We start from the raw sequence: 16,949 nt of genomic DNA on the forward strand, positions 1-16,949 counted from the left end.
TATTCCTCTGTATATCCTGACAGTATATCCTGACAGTATCCCTCTGTATATCCTGACAGTATTCCTCTGTATATCCTGACAGTATCCCTCTGTATATCCTGACAGTATTCCTCTGTACTCTCTCCTCTGTGTTCCAGTCGGCGGTGGGCTTCTGTGAGGCGGTGGGATACCCCTGCCTGGTGCGGCCCTCTTACGTTCTGAGCGGAGCGGCCATGAACGTGGCGCACACCGACTCGGACCTGGTCAAGTTCCTGAGCAACGCTGTGGCCGTGTCCAAGGAGCAGCCTGTGGTCATCTCCAAGTTCATCCAGGAGGCCAAGGTCTGGACTCGACACGGAGACATTTGGACTGAACGGACTCTCAGGGCGAACCCGCTCACAGGCGTTTCTCGTTCGTTTGCAGGAGATCGACGTGGACGCTGTGGCTCTGGACGGCGTGGTTCTGGCCATTGCCGTGTCCGAGCACGTGGAGAACGCTGGGGTCCACTCTGGAGATGCCACACTGGTCACGCCGCCTCAGGACCTCAACCAGAAAACCATCGACCGCATCAAGATGATCGTCCACGCCATCGGGCAAGAGCTGCAGGTCACGGGGCCCTTCAACCTGCAACTCATCGCAAAGGTTTTTATATTCGTCTTCATTTGTGTTCGGTATTGAATTTATTTATGTTCATCTGAAAAGCTCTGACTGTTTCCTCAGGACGACCAGCTGAAGGTCATCGAGTGTAATGTTCGAGTGTCGCGCTCGTTCCCGTTTGTCTCGAAGACTCTGGGTGTGGACCTCGTCGCTCTGGCAACCAAGGCCATCATGGGCAAAGACGTGGAGCCGGTGGGACTGATGACGGGGAAGGGAGTGGTCGGGGTCAAGGTGAGGCCGGGACTGGGACTCAGGGACCTGGGGGGGACTGGACCTGGGACGACTGGCCCTGGGGGGACTGGACCTGGACTGGACCTGGACCTGGACCTGGACGGACTGGACCTGGACCTGGGGGGACTGGACCTGGACCTGGGGGGACTGGACCTGGACCTGGGGGGACTGGACCTGGACCTGGGGGGACTGGACTAGTTGTAAAGCCGGTCTGTGCTGCAGGTTCCTCAGTTCTCGTTCTCGCGCCTGGCCGGGGCAGATGTGGTTCTGGGCGTGGAGATGACCAGCACGGGGGAAGTGGCCTGTTTCGGGGAGAATCGTTATGAAGCGTATCTGAAGGCCATGCTCTCCACGGGCTTCAAGATCCCCAAGAAGAACATCCTGCTCTCCATCGGCAGCTACAAGGTGCGGACTGTAGACCCTCCAGCCGCCATGAGGGGCCAGCTCTGGGGGCCAGCTCTGGGGGCCAGCTCTGGGGGCCAGCTCTGGGGGCCAGCTCTGGGGGCCAGCTTCCGGGGCCAGCTCTGGGGCCAGCTCTGGGGCCAGCTTCCGGGGCCAGCTCTGGGGGCCAGCTCTGGGGGCCAGCTCTGGGGGCCAGCTTCCGGGGCCAGCTCTGGGGCCAGCTTCCGGGGCCAGCTCTGGGGCCAGCTTCCGGGGCCAGCTCTGGGGCCTACCTCAAACTGTATAAATGTGTCTTTCAGAATAAGAGCGAGCTGCTTCCCACGGTCCAGACTCTGGAGTCTCTGGGATACGACCTTTATGCCAGTTTGGGCACGGCCGACTTCTACACCGAGCACGGAGTCAAGGTGAGACAAACCAGGCAGTTCTCCCAGGATGCACCTGTGGATCCTTGTCTGGAGCGCTTCTAACGACCCACAATGCACTGCAACCGTTTTTTTTTGGTTAACTTGATTTAAAGGGTGGAATACATTTTAATAAAGTGCACAAACAAAAGTCAAATCATTAAATACTTAATTACATTTCATATTAGACCTTTCTGCCTTAAGTTGGCTGTTTGATATTACAGTACGCCTCGTTAGTTGTACCTTACTGTGTTTATTGAGGATGAAATAACCTGCATTTTCCTCTAGATCATAGTCATCTTAAAACAAAGTGGAGTTTAATCACAGAACTTGTGAAAACCTTAGACTGTAAAAGAGTGGACAGTGCTAGCTCATTAGCCCTTTAGCTCGTTAGCCCCCTTGTCCCAAACAGGAAGTGACTTTGGCTTCTTTCACTCTCTGTTCCTGCGAGGCTGCTCATTCTGGACTTAAAGTGTTGCGTTTTGAAGTTAAAAAAATGTCCCCAGAGCCTTTATTTCACACACATTTGAACAGATTTAGCCTCGTTTTTGTCCCATGGAGACTTGACAAATGTGTTTGAAGGTGACGGCGGTGGACTGGCCTTTCGAGGAGGATGAGGACAGCGAGAGCAAGGACAAGCAGCCGAGCATCATGGACTACCTGGAGGAGAACCACTTCGACCTGGTCATCAACCTGTCCATGCGGAACAGCGGCGGGCGCCGTCTCTCCTCCTTCGTCACCAAAGGCTACAGGACGCGGCGGATGGCGGTGGATTACTCGGTGCCGCTCATCATCGACATCAAGTGCACCAAGCTCTTCGTGCAGGTCAGAGGAGGTCAGAGGAGGTCAGAGGAGGTCCACGAGGCGCCGGGAGAGGAAAGAGACAGACTTAAACACATTTGAGAGCAAAGAAAGGGTGAAATATGGTGAAAATATGATGGTGGTCGTGATGAACTCTGCACATCTGGACAAAGTGGAATTGAAACGCCTTTTGAGCCGTTCTTCCAGATTACCGTATGTTCCGGAGTATAAGTCTCACCAGCCAAAAAATACATAATAGAGAAGAAAAAGCATATGAGGCAGAGCAAAAAAATGTCTGTTTGCCTTATCCCGACCGACGCATTATTTTTATCAAAATTAAGTATTTTTTTTCTCTTGTAGCTCAGACTCGCTCACCGTTTTTTGTTTTTTTTTTCAAAAAAGCGCCATGTGGAATAATTTTGTATCACTGGAATTCGCTAGAAATATTTTAAAGCCGAAAAAGTCGACAAATGAAACTTAACACGAACGGAGAACATCTCATGCCCGACGACTGGTGGTCACTGCGGGTCACTGGCAGAATAAAAAAATGGCGACATGTGTGGTTCAGTGTGTCGAGGAAAAATAGTGAGAATTATGAATAAGTTGATTGTTTTAAGACAGACTGACATGTGGTCTGATGTGCTCGTGGACTTGGAGGTGAAAAAGAGGAGATTGATTTAATCATCATTAAATGGGTGGAATTTATATACAAATGTGGAATTTTTTATGCCTTCAAACAAAACAAAAAACTAAAGAATTTACCTACTGACCGACCCACTTGAAAAATGTTGGGTCGGGTTACAGCAAACATACAATTTCTTTTGGGCAGCCTAAGTCGCACAGGAGTATGAAATCCGGTTGCAAGTGTGAAAATAACAAATCACATATAAGTCGCTCCGGAGTATAAGTATGTAAGTATAAGTCGCACCGAGGCCGGAAAATATGATAAAAGCTGTTTTCCTCTCCAGGCTCTGCATCAGATCGGCCGCACTCCCCCAGTGAAGACCCACGTGGACAGCATGACCTCACAGACCCTGGTCCGACTGCCCGGTATGTTTAAACACGCTTAAACACGCTTTACCACCGTTTAACAGGCTTAAACACCCTTGTTCTCTTGTCTCTCTGAAGGCCTCAGAGACGTCCACGTTCATGTTCTCTTGTGTCCTCTGAAGGCCTCATAGACGTTCATGTTCTCTTGTGTCCTCTGAAGGCCTCATAGATGTACACGTTCACCTTCGGGAGCCCGGAGCGTTACATAAAGAGGACTTCTCGTCAGGCACAGCTGCAGCTCTGGCCGGAGGCGTCACTTTGGTCTGTGCCATGCCCAACACGTCGCCCGCGGTGACGGACGCCAGCTCCCTCGCCCTGGTGCAGAAGGTGAGGCGCAAAACCGCACGAAAACAAGCGAGAATCAACGTAGAACACTGAGCGGTCGTGTCCCATCAAGTCTACGGACAAACAAACAAAACAAAACTAGTTCTAGAATGATCTTTATCAGAGCGGCTGTAAGACCACGTGAATCTGATTTGAATATTTTTGGGCTCAATTTGTTTTATTTAAATTGACCGCAAACTCGCCCTGTTTTACACAAACCTAAATTTAGAATAATCTAAACTAAAACAAAGCTTTACGTGTGTTCTTGGGCAGCAGACTGCACACTTTCAAACACGGGCTCGATATATCGGCTTTTGTACTGACACTCAAAAAACACACACTCAGTCGTGTGTGTTTTTGTGACCTTTGTGTTTCCTGTCGTTCGTCTTCAGCTGGCGAAGTCCGGCTGCCGCTGCGATTACGCCCTTTACCTGGGCGCGGCCTCAGAGAACGCCTCCGCTCTGCCCGCCATCGCACACCAGGCCGTCGGGCTCAAGATGTACCTCAACGACACCTACTCCACGCTCAAGATGGACAACGTGTCTCTGTGGATGGAGGCGAGCGCGCTATTACACCTGCTATTACACCTGTTATTACACCTGCTATGACGACCTGTTATTACACCGGTTATTACACCTGTTATTACACCTGTTATGACGACCTGTTATTACAGCCTGTTATAACGATCTGTTATTACAGCCTGTTATGACGACCTGTTATTACAGCCTGTTATGACGATCTGTTATTACAGCCTGTTATGACTGTTATTGCGGCCTGTTATTACAGCCTGTTATGACGACCTGTTATTACAGCCTGTTATGACGATCTGTTATTACAGCCTGTTATGACTGTTATTGCGGCCTGTTATTACAGCCTGTTGTTACAGCCTGTTGTTACAGCCTGTCATTACATCTGTTATGACGACCTGTTTTTACACCTGCTATTACACCTGTTATTACACCTGCTATGACGACCTGTTATTACACCGGTTATTACACCTGTTATTACACCTGTTATGACGACCTGTTATTACAGCCTGCTATAACGATCTGTTATTACAGCCTGTTATGACGACCTGTTATTACAGCCTGTTATGACGACCTGTTATTACAGCCTGTTATGACGATCTGTTATTACAGCCTGTTATGACGACCTGTTATTACGGCCTGTTATGACGATCTGTTATTACGGCCTGTTATGACGATCTGTTATTGCGGCCTGTTATTACAGCCTGTTGTTACAGCCTGTTGTTACAGCCTGTCATTACATCTGTTATGACGACCTGCTATTACAGCCTGTTGTTACATCTGTTATGACGACCTGTTATTACAGCCTGTTATTACAGCCTGTCGTTACGACCTGTCATAACGTGTCAAAGTCTCAATCTACTGTTTTTGAGCACAAACACTGAAAAACTGTCAAATTTTGTGCTTATTCTTTGTTTTAATCTTCTTTGTTCATCGCTGCAGCACTTCGAGACGTGGCCCAAGTCGCTGCCGATCGTCGCTCACGCCGAGAGGCAGACGGTGGCGGCCATTTTGATGGTGGCGCAGCTTTACCAGAGGCACGTTCACATCTGCCACGTCGCCCGCAAAGAGGAGGTAACTTTAGAGTCACGGAGCAAAGAGGAGGTCATTTTAGAGTCACGGGGCAAAGAGGAGGTCACTTTAGAGTCATGGAGCAAAGAGGAGGTCACTTTAGAGTCACGGAGCAAAGAGGTCATTTTAGAGTCACGGGGCAAAGAGGAGGTCACTTTAGAGTCACGGGGCAAAGAGGAGGTCACTTTAGAGTCACGGAGCAAAGAGGAGGTCACTTTAGAGTCACGGAGCAAAGAGGAGGTCACTTTAGAGTCATGGAGCAAAGAGGAGGTCACTTTAGAGTCACGGAGCAAAGAGGAGGTCATTTTAGAGTCACGGGGCAAAGAGGAGGTCACTTTAGAGTCACGGGGCAAAGAGGAGGTCACTTTAGAGTCACGGAGCAAAGAGGAGGTCACTTTAGAGTCACGGAGCAAAGAGGAGGTCACTTTAGAGTCACAGGGCAAAGAGGAGGTCACTTTAGAGTCACGGGACAGAGAGGAGGTCACTTTAGAGTCACGGAGCAAAGAGGAGGTCACTTTAGAGTCACGGGACAGAGAGGAGGTCACTTTAGAGTCACGGGAGAGAGAGGAGGTCACTTTAGAATCACGGGACAGAGAGGAGGTCACTTTAGAGTCACGGAGCAAAGAGGAGGTCACTTTAGAGTCACGGGACAAAGAGGAGGTCACTTTAGAGTCACGGGACAAAGAGAAGGTCACTTTAGAGTCACGGGAGAGAGAGGAGGTCACTTTAGAGTCACGGGACAAAGAGGAGGTCACTTTAGAGTCACGGGACAAAGAGGAGGTCACTTTAGAGTCACGGGACAAAGAGGAGGTCACTTTAGAGTCACGGGACAAAGAGAAGGTCACTTTAGAGTCACGGGACAAAGAGGAGGTCACTTTAGAGTCACGAGACAAAGAGGAGGTCACTTTAGAGTCACGGGACAGAGAGGAGGTCACTTTAGAGTCACGGGGCAAAGAGGAGGTCACTTTAGAGTCACGGGATAAAGAGGAGGTCACTTTAGAGTCACGGGACAAAGAGGAGGTCACTTTAGAGTCACGGGGCAAAGAGAAGGTCACTTTAGAGTCACGGGATGAAGAGGAGGTCACTTTAGAGTCACGGGGCAAAGAGGAGGTAACTTTAGAGTCACGGGGCAAAGAGGAGGTCACTTTAGAGTCACGGGATGAAGAGGAGGCCACTTTAGAGTCACGGGATGAAGAGGAGGTCACTTTAGAGTCACGGGGCAAAGAGGAGGTAACTTTAGAGTCACGGGACAAAGAGGAGGTCACTTTAGAGTCACGGGACAAAGAGGAGGTCACTTTAGAGTCACGGGATGAAGAGGAGGTCACTTTAGAGTCACGGGATAAAGAGGAGGTCACTTTAGAGTCACGGGACAAAGAGGAGGTCACTTTAGAGTCACGGGACAAAGAGGAGGTCACTTTAGAGTCACGGGGCAAAGAGGAGGTCACTTTAGAGTCACGGGATGAAGAGGAGGTCACTTTAGAGTCACGGGATGAAGAGGAGGTCACTTTAGAGTCACGGGGCAAAGAGGAGGTAACTTTAGAGTCACGGGACAAAGAGGAGGTAACTTTAGAGTCACGGGACAAAGAGGAGGTCACTTTAGAGTCACGGGGCAAAGAGGAGGTCACTTTAGAGTCACGGGACAAAGAGGAGGTGTTTTTAGAGTCTCGGGGCAAATGGGGACGGTTCTGGTCCCCTGACCTCGGACGTCCACAGCTCTGAATCGCGATGCTCTAAATGAAAAGTTGTCGTGGTTGTGGTCAGATCCTGGTGATCCGCGCGGCGAAGCAGAAAGGGGTCCAGGTCACATGTGAGGTGGCCCCTCATCACCTGTTCCTGTGCGAGGACGACGTCTCCGGGATCGGACCAGGACGAGCTCAGGTCCGACCCATGCTGGGGACCAAAGAGGACCAGGAAGCGCTGTGGGACAACATGGACATCATCGACTGCTTTGCCACCGACCACGGTAACTATGGGGACCGAGGGGGCGGGACCAAGACCGGGGGTGGCGGGACCGGAACGAACCGAGGGGGCGGGACTTGGACTAAACCAGAGTGACCCCTTCAAGACTGTGGTCAATCTGTGTTTTGAATAGTTTTCAAACCTGCCCCGAGCTCGTTCTATGCCTGTTCTATGCCCCCGTTCTAAGCCCCGTTCTAAGCCCCGTTCTAAGCCCCGTTCTAAACCCGTTCTCCGTGGCAGCGCCCCACTCGGTGGAGGAGAAGGGCGGGGCTAATCCTCCGCCTGGTTTTCCTGGTCTGGAGACGATGCTTCCGCTGCTTCTGACCGCGGTCAGCGATGGCCGACTGACGCTCGACGATGTCATCAAGCGTCTCTATGACAACCCACGGAGGATTTTCAACCTGCCGGCCCAGGACAACACCTATGTGGAGGTCTGTGCGTCACACGGCAGGAGGGAGGGGCTTCTGTGTGGAAACGCCCCTTGATTTCAGATGTTCTTCTGTTACAGGTGGATCTGGAGCAGGAGTGGAAGATCCCTCAGGCCATGCAGTTCACCAAGTCCAAGTGGACTCCTTTTGAGGGCATGAGGGTGAAGGGCGTAGTGCGGCGGGTGGTGCTGAGGGGGGAGGTGGCCTACATCGACGGACAGGTCAGGATCACACTTCTGACACGCCCTCACTCACTAAAGCTTCATTATCAAACGCTTTAATATTAGAGTTCACTTCTTTACAGCTCTTGTCCTGTGCTTCAGGTGCTGGTTGCCCCTGGTTACGGTGAAGACGTCAAAACATGGCCGACCCCAATTCAGCATCCAGAGTTCAAAGAGACGCCGATGGTAAAGGGCTTGTGTTCAGGCTCGTGTTCAGCTCCTCCTGTGTTCAGCTCCTGTGTTCAGCTCCTCCTGTGTTCAGCTCCTGTGTTCAGCTCCTGTGTTCAGCTCCTCCTGTGTTCAGCTCCTCCTGTGTTCAGCTCCTGTGTTCAGGCTCGTGTTCAGCTCCTCCTGTGTTCAGCTCCTCCTGTGTTCAGCTCCTCCTGTGTTCAGCTCCTCCTGTGTTCAGCTCCTCCTGTGTTCAGGCTCATGTTCAGCTCCTGTGTTCAGGCTCATGTTCAGCTCCTTCTGTGTTCAGGCTCGTGTTCAGCTCCTCCTGTGTTCAGCTCCTGTGTTCAGCTCCTGTGTTCAGGCTCGTGTTCAGCTCCTGTGTTCAGGCTCGTGTTCAGCTCCTTCTGTGTTCAGGCTCGTGTTCAGCTCCTGTGTTCAGCTCCTTCTGTGTTCAGGCTCGTGTTCAGCTCCTGTGTTCAGCTCCTGTGTTCAGGCTCGTGTTCAGGCTCGTGTTCAGCTCCTGTGTTCAGCTCCTGTGTTCAGGCTCGTGTGTTCAGTCTTGTGTGTTCAGCTCCTCCTGTGTTCAGCTCCTGTGTTCAGCTCCTGTGTTCAGCTCCTGTGTTCAGCTCCTGTGTTCAGGCTCGTGTTCAGCTCCTTCTGTGTTCAGGCTCGTGTTCAGCTCCTGTGTTCAGCTCCTGTGTTCAGGCTCGTGTTCAGCTCCTGTGTTCAGGCTCGTGTTCAGCTCCTTCTGTGTTCAGGCTCGTGTTCAGCTCCTGTGTTCAGCTCCTTCTGTGTTCAGGCTCGTGTTCAGCTCCTGTGTTCAGCTCCTGTGTTCAGGCTCGTGTTCAGGCTCGTGTTCAGCTCCTGTGTTCAGCTCCTGTGTTCAGGCTCGTGTGTTCAGTCTTGTGTGTTCAGCTCCTCCTGTGTTCAGCTCCTGTGTTCAGCTCCTGTGTTCAGCTCCTGTGTTCAGCTCCTGTGTTCAGCTCCTGTGTTCAGGCTCGTGTTCAGCTCCTTCTGTGTTCAGGCTCGTGTTCAGCTCCTGTGTTCAGCTCCTGTGTTCAGGCTCGTGTGTTCAGTCTTGTGTGTTCAGCTCCTGTGTTCAGCTCCTTCTGTGTTCAGCTCCTTCAGTTTGTGTGACGCTCTTTAAAGGAATAATAGAGGATTTTTGGCAAGTCTTATTTCCTCGTGGACAGCTCAGTAGTTCTCCCACATGTCAATCATTCCCTGCGTGCTACTGCACACCTGTAGCCTGGTTCCCATAGCAGCACGTTTCCATGGCAGCACACATTCTTTTGCTCTTTAAATAAAGTTGTTTCTTTGGCTCAGACTCCGGAGCCGCTGAGGCCGACTCCGCCCCGAGACTCAGTCCGCTCCAGGGCCCACAGCCCCCGTCGCCCGGCCGGAGAGAGGGGCTTCCTGCTGCCGCCCAGAGTCCACCGCATCTCTGACCCAGGACTGCCCCCTGGTGGTGAGAACAGAGACGGACGTGTCTTTCATGTCTTCAAAAGTGCTCCTCTGTGTTTTTAAAGTCCAGACTGGGATCATTTCAGCCCACATTGCCTCCTCTAGTTTAATGAGCATGTTTAAGTTCCACGTTTCAGTCTCTAAAGGAGTTTCTGAAGTCTGTGTTGTTCTCCTCAGATGTGGCGGTGCTGCCTCCCTCTGGAGCGCCTCCTGCTGGAGACTGGTACGCTCACCCTCCTCCTCTGTCCCGGCTGCTCTCGCCCCAGCATCAGGGCCCTGCAGTAGCAGCCTCTCACCTGCAGGTGTCTCCACTGCTGCATCCTTTGGTGGGACAGCACATCCTCTCAGTCCGACAGTTCAGCAAAGAGCAGGTGCGTCCCACTTTCCTACAGGCGTCCCACTTCACCTGGCCCACTTCACCTGGCTCACTTCACCTGGCCCTTTCCTACAGGCATCCCACTTGTTTAACGTGGCCCACACTCTTTTCTCCACATGTTTAACGTGGCCCACTCTTTCCTCCACATGTCCCACTTGTCCAACGTGGCCCACTCTCTTTTCTCCAGATGTCCCACTTGTCTAACGTGGCCCACTCTCTCTTCTCCAGATGTCCCACTTGTCTGACGTGGCCCACTCTCTTTTCTCCAGATTTCCCACTTGTCTAACGTGGCCCACTCTCTTTTCTCCAGATGTCCCACTTGTCTAATGTGGCCCACTCTCTTTTCTCCAGATGTCCCACTTGTCTAACGTGGCCCACTCTCTTTTCTCCAGATGTCCCACTTGTCTGACGTGGCCCACTCTCTCTTCTCCAGATGTCCCACTTGTCTAACGTGGCCCACTCTCTCTTCTCCAGATGTCCCACTTGTCTGACGTGGCCCACTCTCTTTTCTCCAGATGTCCCACTTGTCTGACGTGGCCCACTCTCTTTTCTCCAGATGTCCCACTTGTCTAACGTGGCCCACTCTCTTTTCTCCAGATGTCCCACTTGTCTAACGTGGCCCACTCTCTTTCCTCCAGATGTCCCACTTGTTTAACGTGGCCCACACTCTTGTCCCACTTGTTTAACGTGGCCCAGTCTCTTGTCCCACTTGTTTAATGTAGCCCACACTCTTTCCTCCAGATGTCCCACTTGTTTAACGTGGCCCACACTCTTGTCCCACTTGTTTAACGTGGCCCAGTCTCTTGTCCCACTTGTTTAATGTAGCCCACACTCTTTCCTCCAGATGTCCCACTTGTTTAACGTGGCCCACACTCTTGTCCCACTTGTTTAACGTGGCCCAGTCTCTTGTCCCACTTGTTTAATGTAGCCCACACTCTTTCCTCCAGATGTCCCACTTGTTTAACGTGGCCCACACTCTTGTCCCATTTGTTTAACGTGGCCCACACTCTTTCGTCCAGATGTCCCACTTGTTTAACGTGGCCCACACTCTGCGTGTGATGGTGCAGAAGGAGCGCAGCCTGGACATTCTGAAGGTACGTGTCCCGCACACTTGACCGCGCCCTCTCCGGCCCACCGCTGACCCTCCCCCGTGTGTGTCCAGGGTCGTGTGATGGCGTCCATGTTCTACGAGGTCAGCACTCGCACCAGCAGCTCGTTCGCGGCGGCCATGTTCCGTTTGGGCGGGGCCGTGGTCCACTTCAGCGAGTCCACGTCGTCTTCGCAGAAAGGAGAGTCTCTGTCCGACTCGGTCCAGACCATGAGCTGCTACGCCGATGTCCTGGTGCTGAGACACCCCACGCCCGGCGCTGTGGAGGTCAGAACCTGAACCTGGGTTCAGGTTCTGGGTTTAGTCCAGAACCAGGACTAAACCCAGAACCTGAACAGTATTAAATCAGGACTGAACAAGAACCTGAACCCTAAACCCACAAGCTGAACCCAGAACCTAAACCAGGACTAGATCTGGACTAATCCCAGAACCTGAACCCAGAACCTGAACCCAGAACAGGAACAGAACCGGACAAAGGACAAAATAAAAACACATTTTAGGTTCTGACAGTTCTTTAACCTGTTTCCATCCGCCTCTTTGGCCCTGTGCACACTGGTTAGACCTGTGGACACCAGAGTGTTTTTTTGATTGATTCCTGCAGTGTTTAGCTTTATTACAGACTATCTCCTTTCCTCCAATCTCCAAACTGACGGGCGGTGGGGCAAGACCGCGTCATAAGGGCAAGCACGCGTCACCATCCCCCCTCCCCCCTCCCGCCCCCTTCCCCCCGGCTCCGCGCTGCTCCAGGCTCCCGTGTCTCCCCATACAAGCCCCGGAGTTTTTCTGCTTCGATTTACGACGAAACACGGTTCAAAGAGGCCCAAAACTTCATTAATGATATCGCACTCTTTACTATTATCACAATGGTGAAGGTTTATGAGGCAATTGATGCAGCAACCGGGAAAATAAACGGAGAGAAGTTCTATCCGATACTGAAAAACACGGAAATAAGAGCGCGATGGACATAAGACTTTTATATATATAGATCTATAGATATATCTGTTCTGCGCACGCTGTAGAATTAACACCGGTTTTATTCAGTCTCAAAGTAGACTCTTTCCCACTGTTGGGCTACGTCACGGGTGGGCGGGGCACACACACGCTCTGAGACTACGTCACGGGTTGGGCGGGGGAGCCAGATGGCTCTTCACAAGGGTGGGGGCGAATATCAAACCAAGCCGTTTGCATTTCCGGGTTGGTGAGGGGGTCCAAGGTCTGGGTGATATTTACTTAACTATTATGTTAAGGGTGTTGCACAACACTTATTATTATCAATTATACACTTAGGATAGACTACGAAACGTGAACAAAAGCATGTTATCGCACCTTTAAAAGATCTTACGTTCCACGTTTTGTAGGCCACTGATACCTATTATAACTGCTAAAAACAATATATGTGAAAATGTGTAAATATGAGTTTACCCATGAATTTCCCATATCGAGGTGAAAATATATATATATATATATATATATATATATATAATTTTATTTTATTTTTGTATTGCTATAGTAAGACATATATCTAACAAAATGTACGTCCAAAAGGCTAATAAAATCAGAAAACGTGATGGGTAAAATCTAGTCGCCTCCTGCCGAAAAATCTAGGCTCTGACTGTCTTTACGCACGAGAATAGAGAAGATTCTGTGTGAATAAACCCTAAGTCCCGCCCACCTTTCTAAAGCTATTCTTATTGGCTAGAATAATGTCAATCAAAGTCTTCTACGTCACCGTACGCTCGAGCATTCTCAATGTAAACAGAGAAGTCTCGTGAGTCGGAAGCGGCGTATTTTTTTTTGCCATCGTGGATGTTCTCATTCTGTAGGAAACAGTCTGAAGAAAAGATCGATGTCAAACACCATGTTATAAGTCAAACAGGTCATTTGTTATGGACGGAGAAATGCGCCGGACAAAAAGTATGAGCCAGAGAAGAAAAGTTTGTTTACCTGACAATATCTTGAAATCTGAAAACTTCAGGAAAAATACAAGTGGATATTGTTTTTCTGTGGTTCCTTACGGACAGACTGCGTACAAGGATGAACAGAATTAAAGACGTTTCGTCCATCATAAACAGCAAACAGGACATGCGTTTGTAAAAGTTGAGACTTTCTCACAAACTATTGGCAATTGCTTCTTGGGGCAAATTATTCAATGTAAATCAACGACATATTCGTTTTGTTGAGAAAATAACCTTTAAAATGATGTATAACTTATGGTATTGACCACGGAAATAAAAGTGATGATGTAAGAGAACTTTTGTAATTTGGAAACTGCGCCAGCCACAGGTGGATGTAACAGGTTAAAGAGCTTTTCTTATTTGGACCAAAACGTTCAAGTTCCTTTTTGACCTGAAGTTTAAATACTCAGAGTTCTACGTTCATCTGGCGCTCGGTTCTCTAGAGTTCTCACAGTTCTACGTTCATCTGGCGCTCGGTTCTCTTAGAGTTCTCACAGTTCTACGTTCATCTGGCGCTTGGTTCTCTAGAGTTCTCACAGTTCTACGTTCATCTGGCGCTCGGTTCTCTAGAGTTCTCACAGTTCTACGTTCATCTGGCGCTCGGTTCTCTTAGAGTTCTCACAGTTCTACGTTCATCTGGCGCTTGGTTCTCTAGAGTTCTCACAGTTCTACGTTCATCTGGCGCTCGGTTCTCTTAGAGTTCTCACAGTTCTACGTTCATCTGGCGCTTGGTTCTCTAGAGTTCTCACAGTTCTACGTTCATCTGGCGCTCGGTTCTCTAGAGTTCTCACAGTTCTACGTTCATCTGGCGCTCGGTTCTCTAGAGTTCTCACAGTTCTACGTTCATCTGGCGCTCGGTTCTCTAGAGTTCTCACAGTTCTACGTTCATCTGGCGCTCGGTTCTCCAGAGTTCTCACTGGTTGATGACGATGTTTCTTTCTTCTTCAGTCGGCATCGCGTCACTGCCGTAAACCGGTGATAAACGCTGGAGACGGCGTCGGAGAACATCCCACTCAGGCTCTGCTGGACGTGTTCACCATCCGAGAGGAGCTGGGCACGGTCAACGGCATGACGGTCAGACACGGTCGCCACTAAACATTTCACTTTAACAAATCTAAAAGAGCAAGGGTTTCTCAGGAGGGTTATTTTCAGGTCGAGGCTGTTCCACTCCGAGACGGCAGGGGGCGACGGCCAACGGGGAACGCCCCAAAAATACATCTTTAATGATCACAGGGACGTTTAATCAATTAGTTTAATCAATTCATTAAACGTCTCCATGGTTTAGTCTCTCTCTGGTTCTTCTCAGATCTCCATGGTTTAGTCTCTCTCTGGTTCTTCTCAGATCTCCATGGTTTAGTCTCTCTCTGGTTCTTCTCAGATCACCATGGTTTAGTCTCTCTCTGGTTCTTCTCAGATCACCATGGTTTAGTCTCTCTCTGGTTCTTCTCAGATCACCATGGTTTAGTCTCTCTCTGGTTCTTCTCAGATCACCATGGTTTAGTCTCTCTCTGGTTCTTCTCAGATCACCATGGTTTAGTCTCTCTCTGGTTCTTCTCAGATCACCATGGTTTAGTCTAACTCTGGTTCTTCTCAGATCACCATGGTTTAGTCTCTCTGGTTCTTCTCAGATCTCCATGGTTTAGTCTCTCTGGTTCTTCTCAGATCTCCATGGTTTAGTCTCTCTCTGGTTCTTCTCAGATCACCATGGTTTAGTCTCTCTCTGGTTCTTCTCAGATCACCATGGTTTAGTCTCTCTCTGGTTCTTCTCAGATCACCATGGTTTAGTCTAACTCTGGTTCTTCTCAGATCACCATGGTTTAGTCTCTCTCTGGTTCTTCTCAGATCTCCATGGTTTAGTCTAACTCTGGTTCTTCTCAGATTACCATGGTTTAGTCTCTCTCTGGTTCTTCTCAGATCACCATGGTTTAGTCTCTCTCTGGTTCTTCTCAGATCACCATGGTTTAGTCTCTCTCTGGTTCTTCTCAGATCACCATGATTTAGTCTCTCTCTGGTTCTTCTCAGATCACCATGGTTTAGTCTAACTCTGGTTCTTCTCAGATCACCATGGTTTAGTCTCTCTCTGGTTCTTCTCAGATCTCCATGGTTTAGTCTAACTCTGGTTCTTCTCAGATCACCATGGTTTAGTCTCTCTCTGGTTCTTCTCAGATCTCCATGGTTTAGTCTAACTCTGGTTCTTCTCAGATCACCATGGTTTAGTCTAACTCTGGTTCTTCTCAGATCTCCATGGTTTAGTCTCTCTCTGGTTCTTCTCAGATCACCATGGTTTAGTCTCTCTCTGGTTCTTCTCAGATCTCCATGGTTTAGTCTCTCTGGTTCTTCTCAGATCACCATGGTTTAGTCTCTCTCTGGTTCTTCTCAGATCACCATGGTTTAGTCTCTCTCTGGTTCTTCTCAGATCACCATGGTTTAGTCTAACTCTGGTTCTTCTCAGATCTCCATGGTTTAGTCTAACTCTGGTTCTTCTCAGATCACCATGGTTTAGTCTCTCTCTGGTTCTTCTCAGATCTCCATGGTTTAGTCTCTCTCTGGTTCTTCTCAGATCACCATGGTTTAGTCTCTCTCTGGTTCTTCTCAGATCACCATGGTTTAGTCTCTCTCTGGTTCTTCTCAGATCACCATGGTTTAGTCTCTCTGGTTCTTCTCAGATCACCATGGTTTAGTCTCTCTCTGGTTCTTCTCAGATCACCATGGTTTAGTCTCTCTCTGGTTCTTCTCAGATCACCATGGTTTAGTCTCTCTCTGGTTCTTCTCAGATCACCATGGTTTAGTCTCTCTCTGGTTCTTCTCAGATCACCATGGTTTAGTCTAACTCTGGTTCTTCTCAGATCACCATGGTTTAGTCTCTCTCTGGTTCTTCTCAGATCACCATGGTTTAGTCTCTCTCTGGTTCTTCTCAGATCACCATGGTTTAGTCTCTCTCTGGTTCTTCTCAGATCACCATGGTTTAGTCTAACTCTGGTTCTTCTCAGATCACCATGGTTTAGTCTCTCTCTGGTTCTTCTCAGATCTCCATGGTTTAGTCTAACTCTGGTTCTTCTCAGATCACCATGGTTTAGTCTCTCTCTGGTTCTTCTCAGATCTCCATGGTTTAGTCTAACTCTGGTTCTTCTCAGATCACCATGGTTTAGTCTAACTCTGGTTCTTCTCAGATCTCCATGGTTTAGTCTCTCTCTGGTTCTTCTCAGATCACCATGGTTTAGTCTCTCTCTGGTTCTTCTCAGATCTCCATGGTTTAGTCTCTCTGGTTCTTCTCAGATCACCATGGTTTAGTCTCTCTCTGGTTCTTCTCAGATCACCATGGTTTAGTCTCTCTCTGGTTCTTCTCAGATCACCATGGTTTAGTCTAACTCTGGTTCTTCTCAGATCTCCATGGTTTAGTCTCTCTCTCTCTGGTTCTTCTCAGATCTCCATGGTTTAGTCTCTCTGGTTCTTCTCAGATCACCATGGTTTAGTCTCTCTCTGGTTCTTCTCAGATCACCATGGTTTAGTCTCTCTCTGGTTCTTCTCAGATCACCATGGTTTAGTCTCTCTGGTTCTTCTCAGATCACCATGGTTTAGTCTCTCTCTGGTTCTTCTCAGATCTCCATGGTTTAGTCTCTCTCTCTCTGGTTCTTCTCAGATCTCCATGGTTTAGTCTCTCTGGTTCTTCTCAGATCACCATGGTTTAGTCTCTCTCTGGTTCTTCTCAGATCACCATGGTTTAGTCTCTCTCTGGTTCTTCTCAGATCACCATGGTTTAGTCTCTCTCTGGTTCTTCTCAGATCTCCATGGTTTAGTCTCTCTCTGGTTCTTCTCAGATCTCC

At 49.3% G+C, this 16,949-nt stretch overlaps 1 protein-coding gene and 1 long non-coding RNA gene across 3 annotated transcripts in view; one reads left to right on the forward strand and one right to left on the reverse strand.

The window, feature by feature from the left end:
• Nucleotides 1–16,949, reverse strand: part of LOC140356021 (uncharacterized) — a 355,422-nt gene that overhangs the window by 220,632 nt on the left and 117,841 nt on the right. The window lies entirely within an intron of this gene.
• Nucleotides 1–16,949, forward strand: part of cad (carbamoyl-phosphate synthetase 2, aspartate transcarbamylase, and dihydroorotase) — a 51,934-nt gene that overhangs the window by 24,268 nt on the left and 10,717 nt on the right. The window contains exons 22-40 of one of the 2 annotated variants that reach the window (XM_072461974.1): nucleotides 138–320; nucleotides 403–621; nucleotides 700–867; nucleotides 1,090–1,272; nucleotides 1,569–1,673; nucleotides 2,253–2,495; nucleotides 3,440–3,521; nucleotides 3,682–3,848; nucleotides 4,238–4,402; nucleotides 5,315–5,446; nucleotides 7,205–7,406; nucleotides 7,643–7,833; nucleotides 7,911–8,051; nucleotides 8,154–8,237; nucleotides 9,558–9,690; nucleotides 9,864–10,057; nucleotides 11,082–11,156; nucleotides 11,225–11,437; nucleotides 14,074–14,199. In XM_072461974.1, the coding sequence (XP_072318075.1) occupies nucleotides 138–320; nucleotides 403–621; nucleotides 700–867; nucleotides 1,090–1,272; nucleotides 1,569–1,673; nucleotides 2,253–2,495; nucleotides 3,440–3,521; nucleotides 3,682–3,848; nucleotides 4,238–4,402; nucleotides 5,315–5,446; nucleotides 7,205–7,406; nucleotides 7,643–7,833; nucleotides 7,911–8,051; nucleotides 8,154–8,237; nucleotides 9,558–9,690; nucleotides 9,864–10,057; nucleotides 11,082–11,156; nucleotides 11,225–11,437; nucleotides 14,074–14,199 (3,006 nt within the window). Of the gene's footprint in view, nucleotides 1–137; nucleotides 321–402; nucleotides 622–699; nucleotides 868–1,089; nucleotides 1,273–1,568; nucleotides 1,674–2,252; nucleotides 2,496–3,439; nucleotides 3,522–3,681; nucleotides 3,849–4,237; nucleotides 4,403–5,314; nucleotides 5,447–7,204; nucleotides 7,407–7,642; nucleotides 7,834–7,910; nucleotides 8,052–8,153; nucleotides 8,238–9,548; nucleotides 9,691–9,863; nucleotides 10,058–11,081; nucleotides 11,157–11,224; nucleotides 11,438–14,073; nucleotides 14,200–16,949 lie in introns of both variants that reach the window. The other variant, XM_072461809.1, reaches the window with a different exon arrangement.

The sequence above is a fragment of the Eucyclogobius newberryi genome, unplaced genomic scaffold, assembly GCF_026437365.1.
Source record: "Eucyclogobius newberryi isolate DKJ021-1_F unplaced genomic scaffold, fEucNew1.0.hap1 SCAF_1, whole genome shotgun sequence".
In the NCBI taxonomy this organism is placed as follows: Eukaryota; Metazoa; Chordata; class Actinopteri; order Gobiiformes; family Gobiidae; genus Eucyclogobius; species Eucyclogobius newberryi.